The sequence below is a fragment of the Periplaneta americana genome, chromosome 11, assembly GCF_040183065.1.
Source record: "Periplaneta americana isolate PAMFEO1 chromosome 11, P.americana_PAMFEO1_priV1, whole genome shotgun sequence".
Classification (NCBI taxonomy): Eukaryota; Metazoa; Arthropoda; class Insecta; order Blattodea; family Blattidae; genus Periplaneta; species Periplaneta americana.
Genome location: NC_091127.1, coordinates 14,488,628 through 14,507,103, shown reverse-complemented (window position 1 = coordinate 14,507,103; position 18,476 = coordinate 14,488,628). Strand labels below are relative to the sequence as shown.

Below are 18,476 nucleotides of genomic sequence, written 5' to 3'. Positions count from 1 at the left end.
ACATCTGTAGGATAGATACTCATCATGTTCACTTAACGCTTTGTGCTCTTAACGAGTCATAAGCGGCCATCTAAAGACAATTTTCTCCCGCGCATGCGTGAAATTCCTGTAACCAACTCGAAAAGAGCACGGCTTGTACGTGAACGGATGTTGCCAAGTTTACATAAGAAGTTTATGCAAGATGCGGGAAGTTTAAAATACTCGATTCTGATATTATACATCCCCACTACGTCTATACGGTATTAAATAATAAAACTAGTCATGCATTAATGGAAACAAGGTGTTCACGTGCTCTTGTGCTCTCATTGATGCACCGCCACTGCCTACTCATTAAAGTACAGGTCTTCAGCCAATGATAACTCAGCTTACATGTGTTCAGCCAATGACAAGTCAGCTTTGAACCGTTATAAAACCGTAAGTATCGATTATTCTCGGATATGCAATCGAAAGAGAATTGGTGAAAAGTCACAGAGGCTGGAAATCCAATACTGTCGCAGAAGGTTATGTTCTGTTACTATAATAATTAGCGTTAATTGTAAATAATATTCAATTAAAGTCAATTTGTCATCTCGTTTTTCAATGTCGAATTCAATAATTAATATTATAATATTATCAAGTTTAACGGGACTACGTCAAGGTCAATGACATTATTGTTCCTCGGAAAAAATCAATACTTTCGCGTCTGAGCACATCTCACAATTCACTACCTAGAACAAGGTCATTTCCGATCTTGTCAGATACAAATAAAATGTATACATCTGAATACCGGTAATTTCAAGTTAGAAATATGGTCGAGCATAAAAAGTCGTATGAAACTCGCCTATAATGGTAATTAAGAAGCTCGTATGAAAATTATGAAACTTGCTTGCGCTCGTTTCATAAATATCCATACTCGATTCTTAATTACTATCATTATAGGCTCGTTGCATAATGTACTATTATTATACAAAAACTACAAATTATAGCACTTCAAACACACGTCAGTTTAAAGTCAAACTCTCAAAGTTTCGAATACTACCGCATAGTTGCATAATTTACCGAGAGATGGCGTTAGTTACAACAATGGCGAATACTGGTGCTGAGCGAGCTTTCTGCGTGTTACAATTTCATACAAACAAGAGTGCTACCGATGTGCAACGAAAATTCCGGACCAAGTATGGAAAAGAAGCACCACGTAGGAAGGTAATTTACCATTGGTACAGTAAATTTGAAACCACGGGTTGCTTGTGTCCGCAAATGAGGAGTGGCCATCCCAGGGTGAGTGAAGCAAACGTTGAGCGAGTCAGAGAAGCATTCGTAAGGAGCCTGAGGAAATCAGTTCATAGAGCGTCCCGTGAGCTTCAACTTCCTTCAATGACTGTGTGAAGGATTTTGCGTAAGAGGCTGGCTATGAAAGCATACACACTGCAGCTTCTGCATATGCTAAATGAGGATGACAAACATAAGCGCTACGAGTTTTCTTGCCAGCTACAACAACAGACAGCAGACTACGATGACTTATTCAGCCGCTTAATTTTCAGCGACGAAGCGACATTCCATACGAGTGGGAAAATTAACAAGCACAACTGTCGTGTTTGGGGTCCACAGAAACCTCACAGAATCATTGAACATGAGCGTGATTCACCAAAGGTGAATGTTTCTGCGTGTTGTCACAACAAAAACTGTACGGACCTTTCTTCTTCATTGAGGCTACTGTGACTGGACATTCATATCTGGACATGTTGGAGCAATGGTTGGTGCCTCAACTTAGACAAGATCTCGATGACGATTTCATCTTTCAGCAAGATGGGGCTCCGCCACATTTCCACAATGCAGTTCGTGCTTACCTGAATACAGAGATGTCTGATCGTTGGATAGGACGTGCTGGAGTAAGGGACAGATGTTTCATGACATGGCCACCAATGTCACCCGATATGACTGCATGTGACTTTTTTTCTATGGGGGTACCTAAAGGAGCGCGTTTGTAACGCCTTTGCCACGTGATTTAGAGGAACTAAAAACCAGAATTCGAGAAGCTGCCGCCACGGTCACAGAGGATATGTTGAAAAGGGTGTGGGAAGAGTTTGATTATAGTTTGGACATCTGCCGAGTCACTCGTGGTTCACACATTGAATCTCTGTAAGGTGTAAAACGAACTTTGAGAGTTTAACTTTAAACTGACGTGTGTTTGAAAGTGCTATCATAAGTAGTTTTTGTGTAATAAAATATTGAAAGTGTTACCGGACTTTTGATATGCCCTGTACTTAAATATCTTTTAGTAAAGAGGAGGATTGGGGAAGGGAGGAGAACACAGAACCTCACCTTTGGCTGCACAACAGGATATGAGTAAAGTTTGACTTTTCCAAAGTCGTCTGCAGTGGCCATGAGATTTCCGTCATGGGAACGCTCACAGTGGTTCACGTCTGTGCCATCAGCGCCCTCCGGCCAGATGCCAATGGTGTTGAAGCTCAGGGTGCACGAGTTACTGGCCCATTCCACATCTCGCAGCTGTGACGACTGAGGAATCTGGCGACACAGTCCGGCATTCCCTGCGCAAAGGATCAGTTGATGTTTCTGTAAATACTGAGCTTTCAAAGTACCAGTAAACAACATATAAGTTACTATCGTTTCTGAAGAACTTACCGAGTGAGCCACTTAACACATTACTATTCAGGGGAATATAATTGTTAAGCACAGGAACGCCATTTCGTAGTGCTTCAGCAATAACATGTTTAGCAAGACTTCCGACTTCTGTAGCATTCAAACAATTATAAAATACGATAATTTGGTCCAGGGAGCATTTGTTTTTGGTACAAAGATAATTCGTTTGGCGTTTTTCTTAAATGAAATTACGAAATGACGTTCCTGTGCTTAACATTTAATGAATAATAAATCTATAAATTACAATTTTTCATCATCATCATCATCATCATTACTATTACTACTATTCACTATATATTTATTACAAATCGTAGTGGATTGCTTATTGAAATCAGTACATAACAGATATTTCTAAATAAGTAAGAATGCATTGCTGGTATGCACTTTATTCATCTCTCCTACTGCTAGTCAGGTGGCTGTATCATCAGAAGTTGGTGCCACTGGTGGTTACCACGGAAACATGTACAAAATCGGAAGCTACTATTGGCATTAAATGTTCACATGGTCGTTGCCTTGACTCTTGGTCTAATCACCGCAGCCTCATGCTTAACATGCCTGCATCATACAATAATGTGCGGTGTGCTTTTAAAACATAATTTTGCCAACCGATTGTTTCTCTGTAGGTTTCACTCTAAGCGTCATGTTGTCACGTCTACTTCCTCGATAAGAATAAGCACTAGTTTGTTATATTGTTAAATGACTATTTATTATTATTATTATTATTGTTGTTTCATATATGAGTACGTTCACATTCTTAACTCTTAATAATAACTCTTTAATAATAATTTCTAATCACACACCTTAATGTTCGTCCTCAGCACAAAACATTGCAACCTCGGTTTTAGTCCACGTGGATTAGACAAGTAGGTGTCATTTTATAATGGAAGCAGCTTATTGGTTGCGACATTGAAATTGAGGCGAGTGATAGGAGCGGCGACACAAGAAATTGAAAACGATAATACAAGTAAATTTCAAAGACCTGTCGAATGTTACGTATGAGGCCGCTCAAAGACCTGCCGAATGTTAAGCATGAGACCGCAGCGATAATAACTTTCTTTTTCTCTCCTATTCCCTTCATTATTCTTGCTTCACCTTACACTTTTCTCAAAGACATGTCTTCCTAAGATCAAGTCTTTACATATAATGTTGTAAAATTATTAAAGAAATGTAGTCACTAATTTGAAGAAACAGCTTTAATACACGTCGTCTAGAAAAAAAGTCTGTGCACTTAAAAATGCACATTTTTTATGGAAAACTAATAATTAGATAGATTTTACAGTAACCCCACTTTTCTAAACGATGTATTAGTTATGAGAGCATGTACCAATTATTTAAAGTAACCCAAATCATTTAAGGGCATTTACTTCACAAAGTGTAATTATCACATTTTTATGTGAACGTGAGGTGAAAATGATTATCTACATTATTGTTTAGTCAACTGTCCGAAGACAGGTCTGAACCCAAGTGATACCAAAATGGCACCACTTATGAGGCAACTAGGCCAGGAGATAATGGGGTAGGGTGACCTGTTCCTATCCTCTTATTGTCTACATAATAAACTTAATTCAAATTATTCAGGTATACTCAAATAATTAATTAAAATAGAAATGTCTCCCTTTCAACAAAGATGACCTTCTGTGCTGTAATCAGGGTAGCATAACTTACAGTAGAGTAACTCGTAGTCCCCAGAGTTGCTCTGGATGTACTGGCTATCCATAGACCAGTCCAGATGTGTGATGAAGCTTGAGTGACCCTGCAAGCAGTACAAGTGACACACTCACACTAAGCAACATAAATGTCATCGAATTACATATTTTTATGTTCAAAAAAACTTTGTGAATACTAACTACCTTTCGTATACAGGGTGTAACTAAAATGTATGTCAAAACTTTAGGAGCATATTCCTATCATATAGAGGATAAAAAAAAAATTCTATGAACATTCGTCTGGAAATGCTTTATTTCCTTGTTACAGTCCTATTTTTACAACTCTGCTTACATTGTATGATGCGGTACATTATGAAATAAAATAGCATACCACATGGAAATCTGTCTTTGCTCAAAAATGTTCCTGTTAGCATGGATACATGCATCAACCCTCCAACACATTGAATTCTGGATGCACTATTGTATCCTTGGAGAATATGTTGTATTGTCTCGTCTTCCAAAACAGGGCTCAAAAACTCTCTTTGTCTTGCACTGGAGTTCCATTTACAAGTTCTTTTAAATGACACAAATAAAAGTCTAGTTAGTTTAGGTCTGGAGAGCGCAGGGGTCAAGGTATTGGTCCATCTCTACCTCTCTGTCACGGAACCTTTGATTTAGAAATCTATGAACATTGACACCGAAGTGAACTGAACAGAAGCTCCATCGTACATGAAATACGTGTTTCGTCGTATTGCTAACTGCACATGGTGTAACACAACAAGAGGTCCCACCAGAACGTCACTAACAATGCGAGCCCAAACATTGATACTTCCACGTGGTATGCCATTTTTATTTCCTAATGTATCGCATCAATGTAAGCAGAGTTGTAGAAAATGGGCTGTAATAAGGAAATAAAGCGTTCTCAAATCAATGTCCATATAACATTGTTTCATTCTCTATATGAGGGGAATATGTCCCTAAAATTTTGACATACATTTTAGTTACATACTGTATATAAAAAGTGTTTAAATGCTGAATTCAATGTAACAATTTTTTAATTTACAACTGATTTTTATTTTCAGTTATGAATTCAATTGTTTTATTTCTGGCCATCTTCCTCCAGTCGAAGACGTCAATTGTTAGTATTATGCAACAATCTCCCCATGCTCCATAACAATGCACCATATTGTTCGTATCACCATGCACTTCGTAATGCACCTTCATTCTCAAGTTAAGTAGAGATGGCCCTTGATGTAAAACACACAATTGTATAAATGAATCAAGATATGATTCATAGAATCTAGAGCAATATGATGAAGCTAAAAAAGAAGGTATCAAGGCTCTTTTCTTTTAGCCGTTGATATGCTACACACCATATGGACATATCCTTGATTGTACATATCTAGTTGGCAAGTACAATAATTGACCAGTTATGTATTTATGTATTAAATTCAATATTTAGTTACAAAACAAATTATGTATTTTTTATATATACAGTGCATCTGAGCCATCTAGAAAAAGAAAATTGGTCAGTTCCACATCAGATATGAAGCCAGATCTCTACTGTTAAACAAGGATGCGTGCTCTCATTGGTTAAGTGGATTAGAACTTAGATAAAAGGGTCAATCAATAAGTATCCGGACTGTCCTGACTGTTAGAAACACACAGGACATAGGAAAGGAGAAGTTATCTATAACCAGGGAAACACCTCGAATATATACTAGATGTTGTTTATATGAACAAAAAGTGAAGTGAGGTTGCCCACAGAATCTGAATTTTCGTATGATTGTACACTAGTGTTCAAGGATATCTGGCCCTAATAACCGATATTGATCGATAATTTGTTGGTGTAAGTGTGGCTTCTTTTGTTGTAACTTCCATGAATAGATGGCGAATTCAGACACACACCAGTACAATACAAGAAATAAAGATAATATTTTTATTGAAAGTTTTAACACAACTCTATATAAAAACAGTTTCATTCATGCTGGTCTTCTTATGTACAATAGCCTACCAAATTATCTTAAAGAAATATCTGCACATCAGAAATTTAAGAAAGCTCTTTATAAAATTTTAATCAAAAACTGCTTTTACAGTATGAATGAATTTATTGAAAATTGTCATAACTGAATAGAAAGAACGCCTTACTTCAAAAAACTTTACTTCCTCTTTTCCAGATCCTGACTACGAGAAGTATGTCTTCTCATGAAAGACGCGATGGTTGAAATTGACTCCTGACTTCAAGCAATACTGCAAACAGGACTTATAGCCGAAATCGACGGACCTGTGCTTTCTTCAATCAAGTTCCAAGCTTTTTATATTTGTATTTGTGTTGCATTTAATTATAGTTATTACTTTTATGTATATTATGTAATTAATTATTAGTTTGCAAATATGACGTGTCCCATATCATGTATATGATCAGTGGATGTAATAATGATTATGATTATGATTAATAGTCAGTGTTGCTAATCGTACATAAATATACCTGCATTATAGAATTCATTATTTCATCCCACTCTACTGATTGTAAAACAACATTGTGTTTAGCTGGAAACTGCTGATATTGTCAATTATGAGAATAATTTATGCTTAATCTACATAATTTTTCCCTGACACTTTTTAATCGCCCCAATAATGGTGTCACCTATTGAGAACTAGCAGAACTATTTCAAAGTTTGTCAATTTGTTATATCTTAGGTTCTGACTTTTTCCATGGTTAGAAAGTTTGCTTACACGATCATAAAATCGTAAGTCAGATATCTTTGAATGTCAATGTACCATATAATTTCCTATTCTTTAGGTGTGTGTTGTATTTGTATGGACCTATACGTTCCCTTAATGAATATTTATTTACTGTTGCTGCACATCTGACAGAAAGAATGATCTGCACTTAAACCCGAGTCACGCGGGTGCTTGAAGCCTCTAAACTTGATGCTATATTTGTAATCACACGGAGACATTAAACTTGAAACCATGCTTGAAAAAAAGCGCGTGCTGAATGTTGTATTCGTAGTGGTGTTTGAATTCTTGTATTCTGTTATAGTTAATAAAAATCAATAGTGAACTGGCATTTTTAGTTTGATGAAGCTGAAGATGCCACCAGCACATATTCATGCATGTGTGCAGCTAATTGGCGCCTTGTTATTGTATCAATTACAAAATATTTTTGAAAAAAAGGAAAAGAGAACATGGGTTAAGAAATGGATTCGTAGAAGAATTAACTTATGCATGGTGCATCTAATACCTTGATGAAAGAATTAGCTGAAGAAGATCCTGCAGAATACAGGAAACATCTCAGAATGAGTCCTGTTTTAAGGGTTTTTAACTTTTTTTCGAACCACTTCTACGTCTATGTTTTCGAAACCTTGTTCCATGAGTTCACTGACTAGTTCTGGAATAATAATTCCCGCTTATTTTTATTGAGGTATTCTTTGTCACGTATAAGTTCATACTTCTCATACACTTCCAAAAACTTTATGATATCACTGGAGTTCCACTTAGGGGCGCTCATTATTAATAATTATTAATTTACTTCGACAGTAGGCCTAAAACTACAAACTTTCTACTTGCCAAGTTGCTACAAGTTCGCATTCACACACGAGAAGTGGTGGAGTCAAGTTGGTCACGTGACGGGAAAGTGGACACAAAAGTTGACGGGTCATCAACTCAAATTCTGCTTGTCCGCCAAGTCACAACTTGACTGTCTCGACCATATCACACGGGGAAAGTTGAAGGAAAGTCAACTTGCTCCAAGCACTTGACTCCTGTAAACTATCCCCGTATGAATTAGCCTTTAATCACAGCCAAACAAACATGTGTGTCAAATGTGCACATCACCTCCTAGAGATGGATGTTATCGAGTAAGCAGCTGACCAATTTTCCGATCTAGATGACTCAGATATGCTATTTTCCATTGTCATGAAATTCTAATGATGTAAGTACTAAAATTACCAAATACTGAGATCAACTGTAACAAAAACAGAAAATGAGAGTTACTTGAAACAGATACAAGATAAATACACGAAATTCACATTCACAACTTCACTGCTGAGCCCTGCAATGGACCCACAATCCAGATGCAGTTTCAGGCATCACTAGAGCGAGCATTTTGTATCATGACGTGATTCCTGTACAGCCAACCTGCTGCATGGCTCACCTGATGAACTGACCAGCAACATTACACAAAAGTATTTGTCAGGCAACAGAAGCTCTGTGAAGACCAAAAGGAAGGCCGACTCTCCATTCCATATCTGGTAAAATCTATGGCTGCATCAACAAATTTGACCCAACTCTAGTACATAATAGCAATACATGCGCTCATTTTCGTCCTATCTATGAAGTAATCTAGCCCCAATGGTCGTCACTGCATCACATCAACCAAGGAACCAAGGTAAAGCTGAGAACAAATTTTATGCATGTGTTTCCGTGCAAGTCAATTTTAAATCATCATCATTCTCCCACATATACTGTACTTCAACCAGGAGAAAGTCTCAGGGGAATGAGACGCAGCGGGGTAATTCTGTGAATGAATGTTGATAAGGTCACACACGTGGGTACACGCATCTCCATTGGCTAAAGGCTGGTTCACAATAAACCGGGACCCAGAACTAGAACGAGAATTGGAAATGGAGGACGTGAAAGTGAAGATTTTTTATTCACAATAAACCAAGAACGGAAACGGCTATGCATATTGATATGTATGACAATAACGATATGTAAAGTCGATATTACGCAATCTGATGTTATATGTGTATAATTTGACCAATGACGTTCTCTCATGAGAACAAGCCAGCCAACATAAACACAGGTTAACCAACTTCAGAATTTATGACACAAAATATTTAAGAATTCTATTCACGTGATAATCTGGTCACATATACACGTTAGCATTTATTGAAAGTGATTCTGCTGAATTTTCGAGTTAGAAACCATGCATGAAGAAATTGTCATGGCCTCTGTGCTACAAAATACACGACGATCAAATAGCTTTATCATGGCAACAGAATGAATCTAATAGGCTGTGATCGGAAAAGAGAACAGCAAAGTTGAAACTTGGGCAAACTCACGTTCCCGTTCCCGGGCTCCGGCAGGCTTCTCGTTAATTGTGAATGCTCACATTTAAATATATACATTTTAACAATGTTTCCATTCTCGTTCTCGTTCTAGTTCTCGTTTTCGGTTTATTGTGAACCAGCCTTAACTCTCAAAGCACAAACGATAACACTGATACACACATATTTATACTACCATAGTTACAAAATTAGATCACGGTTAATCTCCTTGGTCTTTTAATCCCTCCATACAGGAAATAACATATGCAAGAGAGCGCATGTTTTTTAAACTGATGTTATAACAATAATATTATCTATCTATTTCACTCCAATAGATGACTGAATAGTAAGCACATTCCTTTCGCAGTTAATCTCCTGGTTGGAGAACAGTACTGCACAGATTACCTTGAATATCTTTCAGATATTTGCACTATATCTTGAAGTAAAGGGAATTCAGTCTTACGCAAATATCTGTCTCTATAATCAGAACAATAAAATAATCCTCAAACATTTACTTTTACACACAGCTTGCCTCACAGATGAGACTCCCAGATGCTGCCTTGAATCAGGCATCTAATACCCATTACCTTCATCCAAAAAGATGTTTTGAAGCAAACAAACACTTACGTTAAAAAAATAAGTAAAAATTATAACTAGAGCTCTGCAGTTGACGACCTAAAAATCACAGAAAAATGATCTATAAGATGACCTTAAATTTCTGAAAATATGATATTAAAATTAAAAAAAAAAAAATGACCATGACTTTAATAGTAAAATACAAACAAAATAGTATACTTCCATCTGTGGAAAATACATTGCCACCAAACTCAGTCACTAACTGTTGCAAAAAAAAAACTGTCTGCTTTGTTTTACTTTCGGAATTTTTACAACTTCACTTGTGGGATTCAATAAGCTGACTGCAAGCACAGTGGCTGCAGTATTTTTTCTGTCGTGTTGAATGGGGGGGGGGGGAAGCACATAACACACGTGATCAGGAGTCATGGCTAATGCAACCATAAGAAAAATTCCTGTATGACGCAATCGAATTGCAAAAGCAATCTACAGCAAATTCTCGAATATAGAATACAACTACACCATAAAAATGTTCGTTCAAAAGCAGAAAAGGGCAAAAATGCAACAAAAAGTAGAACATTTCCTAAAAAACGACCAAATAGACAAAAGATCGAAAAATGTAAAATAAAAGTAGGCTATATTAGTTAGTGTTGAAGTGAAACGAGTTTGTATTGCATACTGCATTGTCTGTGATGTCTCAGAAAAAAATATATTTCATCAATTTCCGAGCCCTAATTTATAACACAACAAACAAAAACTAATCCCATTAGACACCCTTAAAGTCTTTAGAGTGAAATATGTTAAGATTCCTACTTATAAGAAAATTGGTACCGAGCAGCAAAGGGATTCAGTCCTACATACTGTTTTGCTTCCCCCCCCCCCCCCACACCCGTCTCCCTGAGCTGTTGTGCGTGTATTATGTGCATACATATTCGCAAGTTCTCTCCAAATTTGCTCGAACTTAACACAGATGATGGAAAGAATTATATACCTAATTACAGTAATCCAATATAATTTGGAATCCATCTTGATAATCGTGGAATGTTTGCCATGGCCTTATGAAATGTCAGTGCTCCACGTAACAGACTGGAATAAACCGTAAACACCACTCTTCGAAATTGATCCTTTTAAATAACAGTGCAAATATCCAAGTCGCTCTTACTTAAGTTAAGATCTACACAAAGACTTGCACTATACTACAGTATAAGGTTTATGACATCATTAATGGTGCTCTGGAGTATATACATATAATAAAAATTTAATTTCTAAGTTAAAATAAGATTTCTCTAATTCAAAACCAACAATGACGAATCAGTCACTCTTCTGATTCACATCTAACAAAACTACAATGGCTGTCTCTGTAACAGAACACAGGAAGTCTATTCACTGTAGTTATTCATAATTCTGAAATTCCTTTGCTTTATCTTTTCTACTTCAACCATAAAGAAATATTGCATTCCTTTTATTTAACGAAGTACTATTTCTTTTTCTTCCTCAACAGCTTTTGTTTTATGTGTCCTTTTTTCGTTTTGTTTAAGTTTCTATTGTTGACACTTATAGAAGGTGATAGAACCCAGGATAGAACATATCCAGTAAATGCACTCTTTCCTGGTATGGTTACATTGCACATGCTGGAAAAGAAAATCTATCAAAATGAATGCCCAATTTCTAGATGGGAAGGAAGTTAACAACTGTCTGAAGAACAAATATTGCGGTTGGGGACAACTCGCCACAGAAAAATGGCCACAGAGTCAACTCGCCACATTGAAATTCGTATCAAAGACAATTAGCCACACGTTAAAATTCAAGGCAATACTCAAATTCGCAACAATTTTATAATATATTTCTATGGTAACACAAGACAAATCCAGAAGCTGTAAACTAATTCAGAACTATGGCGGAAGAAATTCGCTTCACAAAATCAGAAAGAGGTTTTGACAAATTAATATATCTTGGCTACATGTACACGAGACTTAGAGAAAATAAGAATGGAGTTGTTTGGCGCTGTAACATGCGTGGCGGTGTAATTCAACAGTCACGTTATCAGAAGATGGAAGCAGTGTCGTCAAAGAACCGTCTGAGCACAAGAATCATTCTGCAGACTGGGGAAGGATTAAGGCAAAGGAATGTGTAGAGAACATGAAGGCAAGGGCGGGGACTTCCCGAGATCCAACGTCTGTCATTATTCAAAATGAGTTACATCGTATTGCAAGCTAAGCTCATGTGAATCTACCGAAGAAACCATCTATTAAAAAAACTGTGCGCCGTGGCAGGAAGCTGCACCTACCACCTGAACCAAGGAATATTGACGAACTGAACGTTATAGCCGACAGATACACTAAGACCATGCAAGGAGGAAGGTGGTTGTTGTATTTTGAACCAGAGGACAACGTGAAAGTTATCATATTTGCCACTAATTCACATTTAAATAAATTGTCTATTTGTGGCAAATTGTCTACTTGTGGCGAATTGTCTATCTGTGGCGAATTGTCCCTATTACCTATTTTCTGTGGCCAATTGTCCCAGTTACCAATTTTCTGTGGCGAATTGTCCGGAACTGCAAATATTGTTGTCAAGGCGACAATATCGATTATAAAATATCTGTTCGCTTAGAACTCCTATGAGAAGCTCCTTCACAGACATTACAAAGCATTGGCAGGGATGTGTCACCCCTATTTTGGTCTGCGAAGCAAATTAGGCAGTGCAACTGCTTATTAATTTTATTCACCCCTATATAACGAATACCAGTATGTCATCAATCAGTTACCATTTCGAAACACAAGCTGTTAAAGTGTAACTAATACAAACGCTCGAGCAGCAATGCAGTCTTCGGTTCTCTCTGCAAACTACAACACCCAGTCAACTCTGAATATGCGAAACTACAACTGGCTTCACCTCCAATGCACGATGAAAAGGACACAAGCTGTGCTATTAGACTGCAGAAAGTGTCTACATGCAAACTTTGCTTAATCTGTACTACTATTTTTAAATCCCTTATATATTCGCATACTTGCTTAAATCAAACTTCAGCCATAAAATACAATGCCTGAATATTATCTATAACAATGAAAGAGAAGTGTATAAAATGCAAGTCAAAATATCAAAGAGACAAAGATACAGCTCCAAAAAATAAAAGTACGTTAAAAATGGGGGAAATGATCATTCAATTCTGTCACAAATGTTAGTGGCATACATTCAAACAAATTAACATATTGTTCAGAGTCAACAAAAAGAAACTGAAGTACTTCAGAGCATTTGTAGTTTCCCCTAACTTCCTCACATACAACGCAAAATAAAATTCACTTTCTAAAACAAATTATAAAGAAATTTAAGTTATAAGCTACGTCTAAGAGGATTAATAATAATTTATTGTAAGTGATATACTTAATGTATGACAATACACTAGAGTTATGGCAATTCTGATGAACATGTAACTATTGTCGCTGTTGCATTGAAACGTGCATGTGTGTGAAAGTCAGTAAGTATTTCTGAAGGCCTATACTATTTACATGTTTCATAATATGTACACTAAGATCAATGAGAATATGGAATACTATGATTATATTTACTTCATATATTTCAAAGATGTATATATGTACTTCACATAATACAATGCCACACTGTTTAAACTTTGAGAAATAGACGAAAAATGTAAGGGCACATGAACTATTACTCGTCGAATCTACAAATTTAACTGAAAACTTATGTTCTTTTTGTACTCTGAACATAATACAGAATATATTATAGCAAGCGAGAGTGATAAAGCAATGACAATAGTGATGTATATGAATTCAGACATATTCAAAATTATATACTACTATTTTCTAATTTGTCATATATATTCAATGTGTTATGAAGGTTGTACTTGTATATAAACTGTAGTTCTGTTATCATTTTCACATTTAACAGTATTCCTTTCCATTGTGCTTGAAACATAAAATGACATTTAATTTTATAAAGTTAGGCTATTTATTGTAGATTAAAACTGTAATATTAATAGCATAGTTTAAACATTTTGCATAAAAACACTTTTATTTTATACGAACTACTTTTGCTCCAGCATTTACATTGACATAGAAATATTTGATTCTACACTTTATATAATAATAGAGTTTGATATAAAAAGATAATTACACGAAATAAGCATAATGCTATGACCTACTACTCTTTAAAAGCTCAGCATTAAAGAATTAAAAGCAATAGTTTTACTTTCTGGTAATGAATTTGTGACAATATTCTCTTTGGTGGTGAACATTTCTCCAACTTTTATCAACAATAATCTCACTAGAGGTTTTGATTTATCTAGAGAAAATAAAAACTAGAGTGGGATTTAACTATTACACGATTAGAAGAAATAAAGTACTCTAATAATACAATAAAATATTAAGTGACTTACTAAAATTTTATTTCACTAATGTTAGCTTCACCAAAACATCTGAATGAAGCCACCATTTTCAGTTGACTATCTATGTGGGAAACAAATGACGATCGCAAAGCAAGTTTTATAGTACTGTAAAGAGTTTGCATTTTGAAATGTTGGCAAACAAAGAAAAATGCTAGGGAAGTGATAAAATTGTAACAATAAACAGCCATGATTAGTTGAAATACGTTCTTTCATACAGTTTTATTGGTCAAACGCAATATGACGTAGTAAAACTGTGTCACCATAAATATCAGCAGAATGGTCTGCACTGGTACACAATTCTTTATATGAACTAATGATACAATGTCTGATATTATAGTCCTAGAAGTAGAATTCTTCTATGATGTCACAATCACTGACGCCAAAACACTGTCCCCGATTTGATATAAATAAAAAACATCAAGTAATATTCATAGCTATATGACACTAACTTTACAATGTTACCATGAATTGCAAAGATTTTTCCAACCTAGATTTGAAATGCCATATTCCTTGCAAGCAATTCTAGCATTAAGATGATGCAAATAATATCAATACCAAACTTCTGTCAGTGAACTAAAAACTTGTACTAATGCAGTTTGACTTGATCACATGCTAACGAAATGAGTTTTAATTAACTGGAAGCTCATCATTCAGATGACTGAAATACGAAGCTAAAATATTTGCTAATGATAATACGTTAAAACTTACTGAATTAACAACTTTTAATAATGTACTGTGTTAACTACTGAAACATAAGAAGGTGCTAGATATAAGGTAGGTATTCATCGACTCTTAAGACAAAAATCCACATTTTTCCCTTCATGTCTTTCAAATTTTGGTGGCATGATTCTTGGGCGTGAACTACGCAATTGATATAATTTAAACTTGAAAATCGAATTGGGGGCCCAAAGAAAATTTTTTTTGGGGATAAAAATATTAATAACATTTTTGACCAACCTAACTATATTAGAAGTTGACCCAGGGTGAACCTTCTTTCGCGAAAATGATCCACTACATGTGGAGAATGTTACATACCAAAATTATTTATTTATTTTGAACCATTCAAAAGATATGCCACATTATTTAAGCACTTTAGAAAAAATATATATACACTATATTTGTATATTTATGGGATAAAATAATTATAAATGATAGAAAAAAATAAGTTCGGTTTACAACATAGCCTCATGTTTAAGCTTCAATTTGGTATCTCAATGAAGTCTTTTGCTCAATTGGAAGTCTACTTTTTGTCTGTCAGAAGAATAATGTGAAATAGGAAGAAACAGACACTTATGATGGCGTAAGGCATAGAAAGCATAGTGAGCTTATATTGTAAATGCTCAAATAATTATGAAATTATTGAGATAATGGATATAAGTTATGTATTTTTGAAAACTACAAGAAATGAGCTTCCAGATGAGGCAAAAACATTACTTACCAAATTTTGAAGAAATCTGACATTTCTAGAGTCGAATACCTCGAAAGCATACTAAAATACTGGTTGATAAAGAAACTTTCTATAGTAACTATAACGAATTTTATGAATGTAGTAAAATGTATTTATTTGTGCTTTTAACAGAACTTATGTATATGCGATTAATAGGTATAAGTTAAGTTTAATTCTGCTTCCCTATTTTTTTATGTATTTATTCATGACAAATCCTATATCTTGTATCAAAATTAATTGAGAATAAAATTTATCAACATCATTGTCGTCGTCATCATCATCATCATCATTATACAATAAATAGAGCCTGGAATTTTAGGTACTAAAAGTTAAAAATGACACTAAATGTAGATGAATAGATGAAGTGCCCGTGAGGAGGATTTTAAGCCTAGTTCACAAGAGTCCGATATGTAATAATAGACAAAAAAGAGTCGTAAGAACTGGGCAATGGAGCTTGTAAATGGTGCGCTAGTTTTTAAGTGGTAGTGAAGAGAATTAAAGATCTTTAATGGTACCAAGAAAAAATACTGAATGACATCTCAAAGAAAGAAGTGAGGGTATGGCTTCTATATTTATAAATTATAGCGAGGAATAATATTAACATTTAGCACCTAAAATTCCGGGCTCTAACAATAAAATACAATACAATAGCTTTCTGACTAATTTCGGCGTAGTTTCCGCCATTATCAAACATTCTAGTGGGTTTTGGGCGTTTTTCAGGCTTCTTCTTGCTGGGTGTTATGGAAAGGATGTGTAGTAGTGGTGGGGGTGTTTCTGTGATTGGTAGTGTTGTGTCAAAAAGGTGTGTGTTTTGAAATTCAGTTGAGTGTTGTAGATAGTTGTGTTTATGTTTATATACGAGGCCTGTCTAAAAAGTATCCGACCTTTAGCCAGAAAAAATATTTCAAATACCTGACGGAGTTGGGACCCTAATCCCCTTCAAAGTAGGCCCCTTGTGCTTGCACACACTTAGCCCACCGATCCTTCCACTGCCGGAAACACCTCTGGAAGTCTTCTTTTGGAATGGTGTTCAGCTCCGTCGTCGCGTTCCGCATTATCTCTTCTCTACTCTCAAAACGGGATCCTTTCAGTGGTGTCTTCAATTTTGGAAACAACCAGAAGTCGCAAGGAGCCAGGTCTGGAGAGTAGGGAGGTTGGCGAACGGTTGTAATTCCATGTTTGGCCAAGAAAGTGTGGATCAATTGGGATGAATGTGCGGGGGCTTTGTCGTGATGCAAGTGCCAGTTGTTCGCTGTCCACATGTCTAGTCTTTTGCGCCGAACTGCATCACGGAGTCGCCGGAGAACATCGTGATAGTACTCTTTTGTTACCGTTTGTCCTTCCAGTGCGTATTCATGATGCACAATTCCACGGACATCAAAGAAAACAGTCAGCATCACCTTGATTTTGCTTCGCACCTGCAGCGCTTTCTTCGGCCTTGGAGACTCGAGATGCTTCCATTGCGACGACTGTCTTTTTCTTTCTGGGTCATACCCGTACACCCATGACTCATCTCCAGTTATCACGGTGTTCAGAAACCCAGGATCAGTGTTGGCGGTGTCCAGAAGTTCCTGTGCAACGTCACGACGGAGGTCTTTTGTTCCGGGGACAACTTGGGCACGAATTTTGCAGCCACTCGGTTCATGTTCAAATCATCACGCAAAATTGCATGTGCAGAATCTTTACTCACTCCAACCTCTTCGGCAATCTCCCGCACGGTCAAACGACGATCTGCCATCACTAAATTTCGCACCCTCTCAACAACAGCTGCACTCCGAGCAGTTTGGGGCCTGCCACAACGCTGCTCACTATCCGCTGATGTGCGGCCATCTTTGAATCGGTTGAACCACTCCTTAATTTGTGTTACACCCATCGCATCTTCCCCAAACACCTGCTGAATCTTACGAATTGTTTGACTTTGAGAATCAGCAAGCTTTTGACAAAATTTGATGCAGTATCTTTGCTCAATTCGTTCAGTCATCTTGCGAGAAAACTAAATCCGACAAACACTTAGAACAGCACCTTATTTGGCGACCACCAGCCAGTGACTGGCACAAGCGAATGCGGAGAAAAAATTCAAGCATGCGCATTACGGTTCCTCCTTCCACCGTGCACAGTGGCGCCGCCTTAGAATCACTACTTTGCGCGGGAAAATTTAAGGTCGGATACATTTTAGACAGGCCTCGTATTTCATACTGTTCTAAAATATGTAGGCTTTCTGGTTCAATGTGTAAAACTTCCATTCCTCCCCCACACAACAAGAAGCCGAAATAACGCGCAAAACCTGACTAATATTGATAATGACAAAAACCACGCCGAAACTAGTCACAAAGGTACAGTAGGCCTACCTTCTTAAGTTTCAATAGTTAACACAGAAATTATAAGTTGTTAATATAACAAGTTTGAACTATTATCACTAGTGACATACAAGAATGTTAGAAGTGTGTAAATCAAAAATGAAAATGTCTGCATTATAGTCCAAGCAACCAGCGACTCTCAAGGTTTTTTATAGAAGCTATTGAATAAAGTACAGTATACACTGGTCATTTTCTTCTCATTATACAGTAAGTAGAAATATCTGCTGTATATCGAAGCTTTTCTCATTTATGTCAAGCAACTATTTTAACAAATTTAGTTCGTATCTGTTTAACGATAATTATTTAAATATGAATTGAACTTTAAAACAAGTTAATATTTTATGATTAATGTTG

At 36.3% G+C, this 18,476-nt stretch overlaps 1 protein-coding gene across 7 annotated transcripts in view; it reads right to left on the bottom strand.

Annotated features, from left to right (window-relative positions):
* LOC138708827 (echinoderm microtubule-associated protein-like 2) overlaps nt 1-18,476 on the bottom strand; it is a 227,934-nt gene that overhangs the window by 9,733 nt on the left and 199,725 nt on the right. For all 7 annotated transcript variants that reach the window (XM_069839034.1, XM_069839036.1, XM_069839037.1 and 4 more), the window contains 2 exons: nt 4,306-4,393; nt 2,302-2,528 (listed from right to left, as the gene is read on the bottom strand). In XM_069839034.1, the coding sequence (XP_069695135.1) occupies nt 2,302-2,528; nt 4,306-4,393 (315 nt within the window). The remainder of the gene's footprint in view (nt 1-2,301; nt 2,529-4,305; nt 4,394-18,476) is intronic.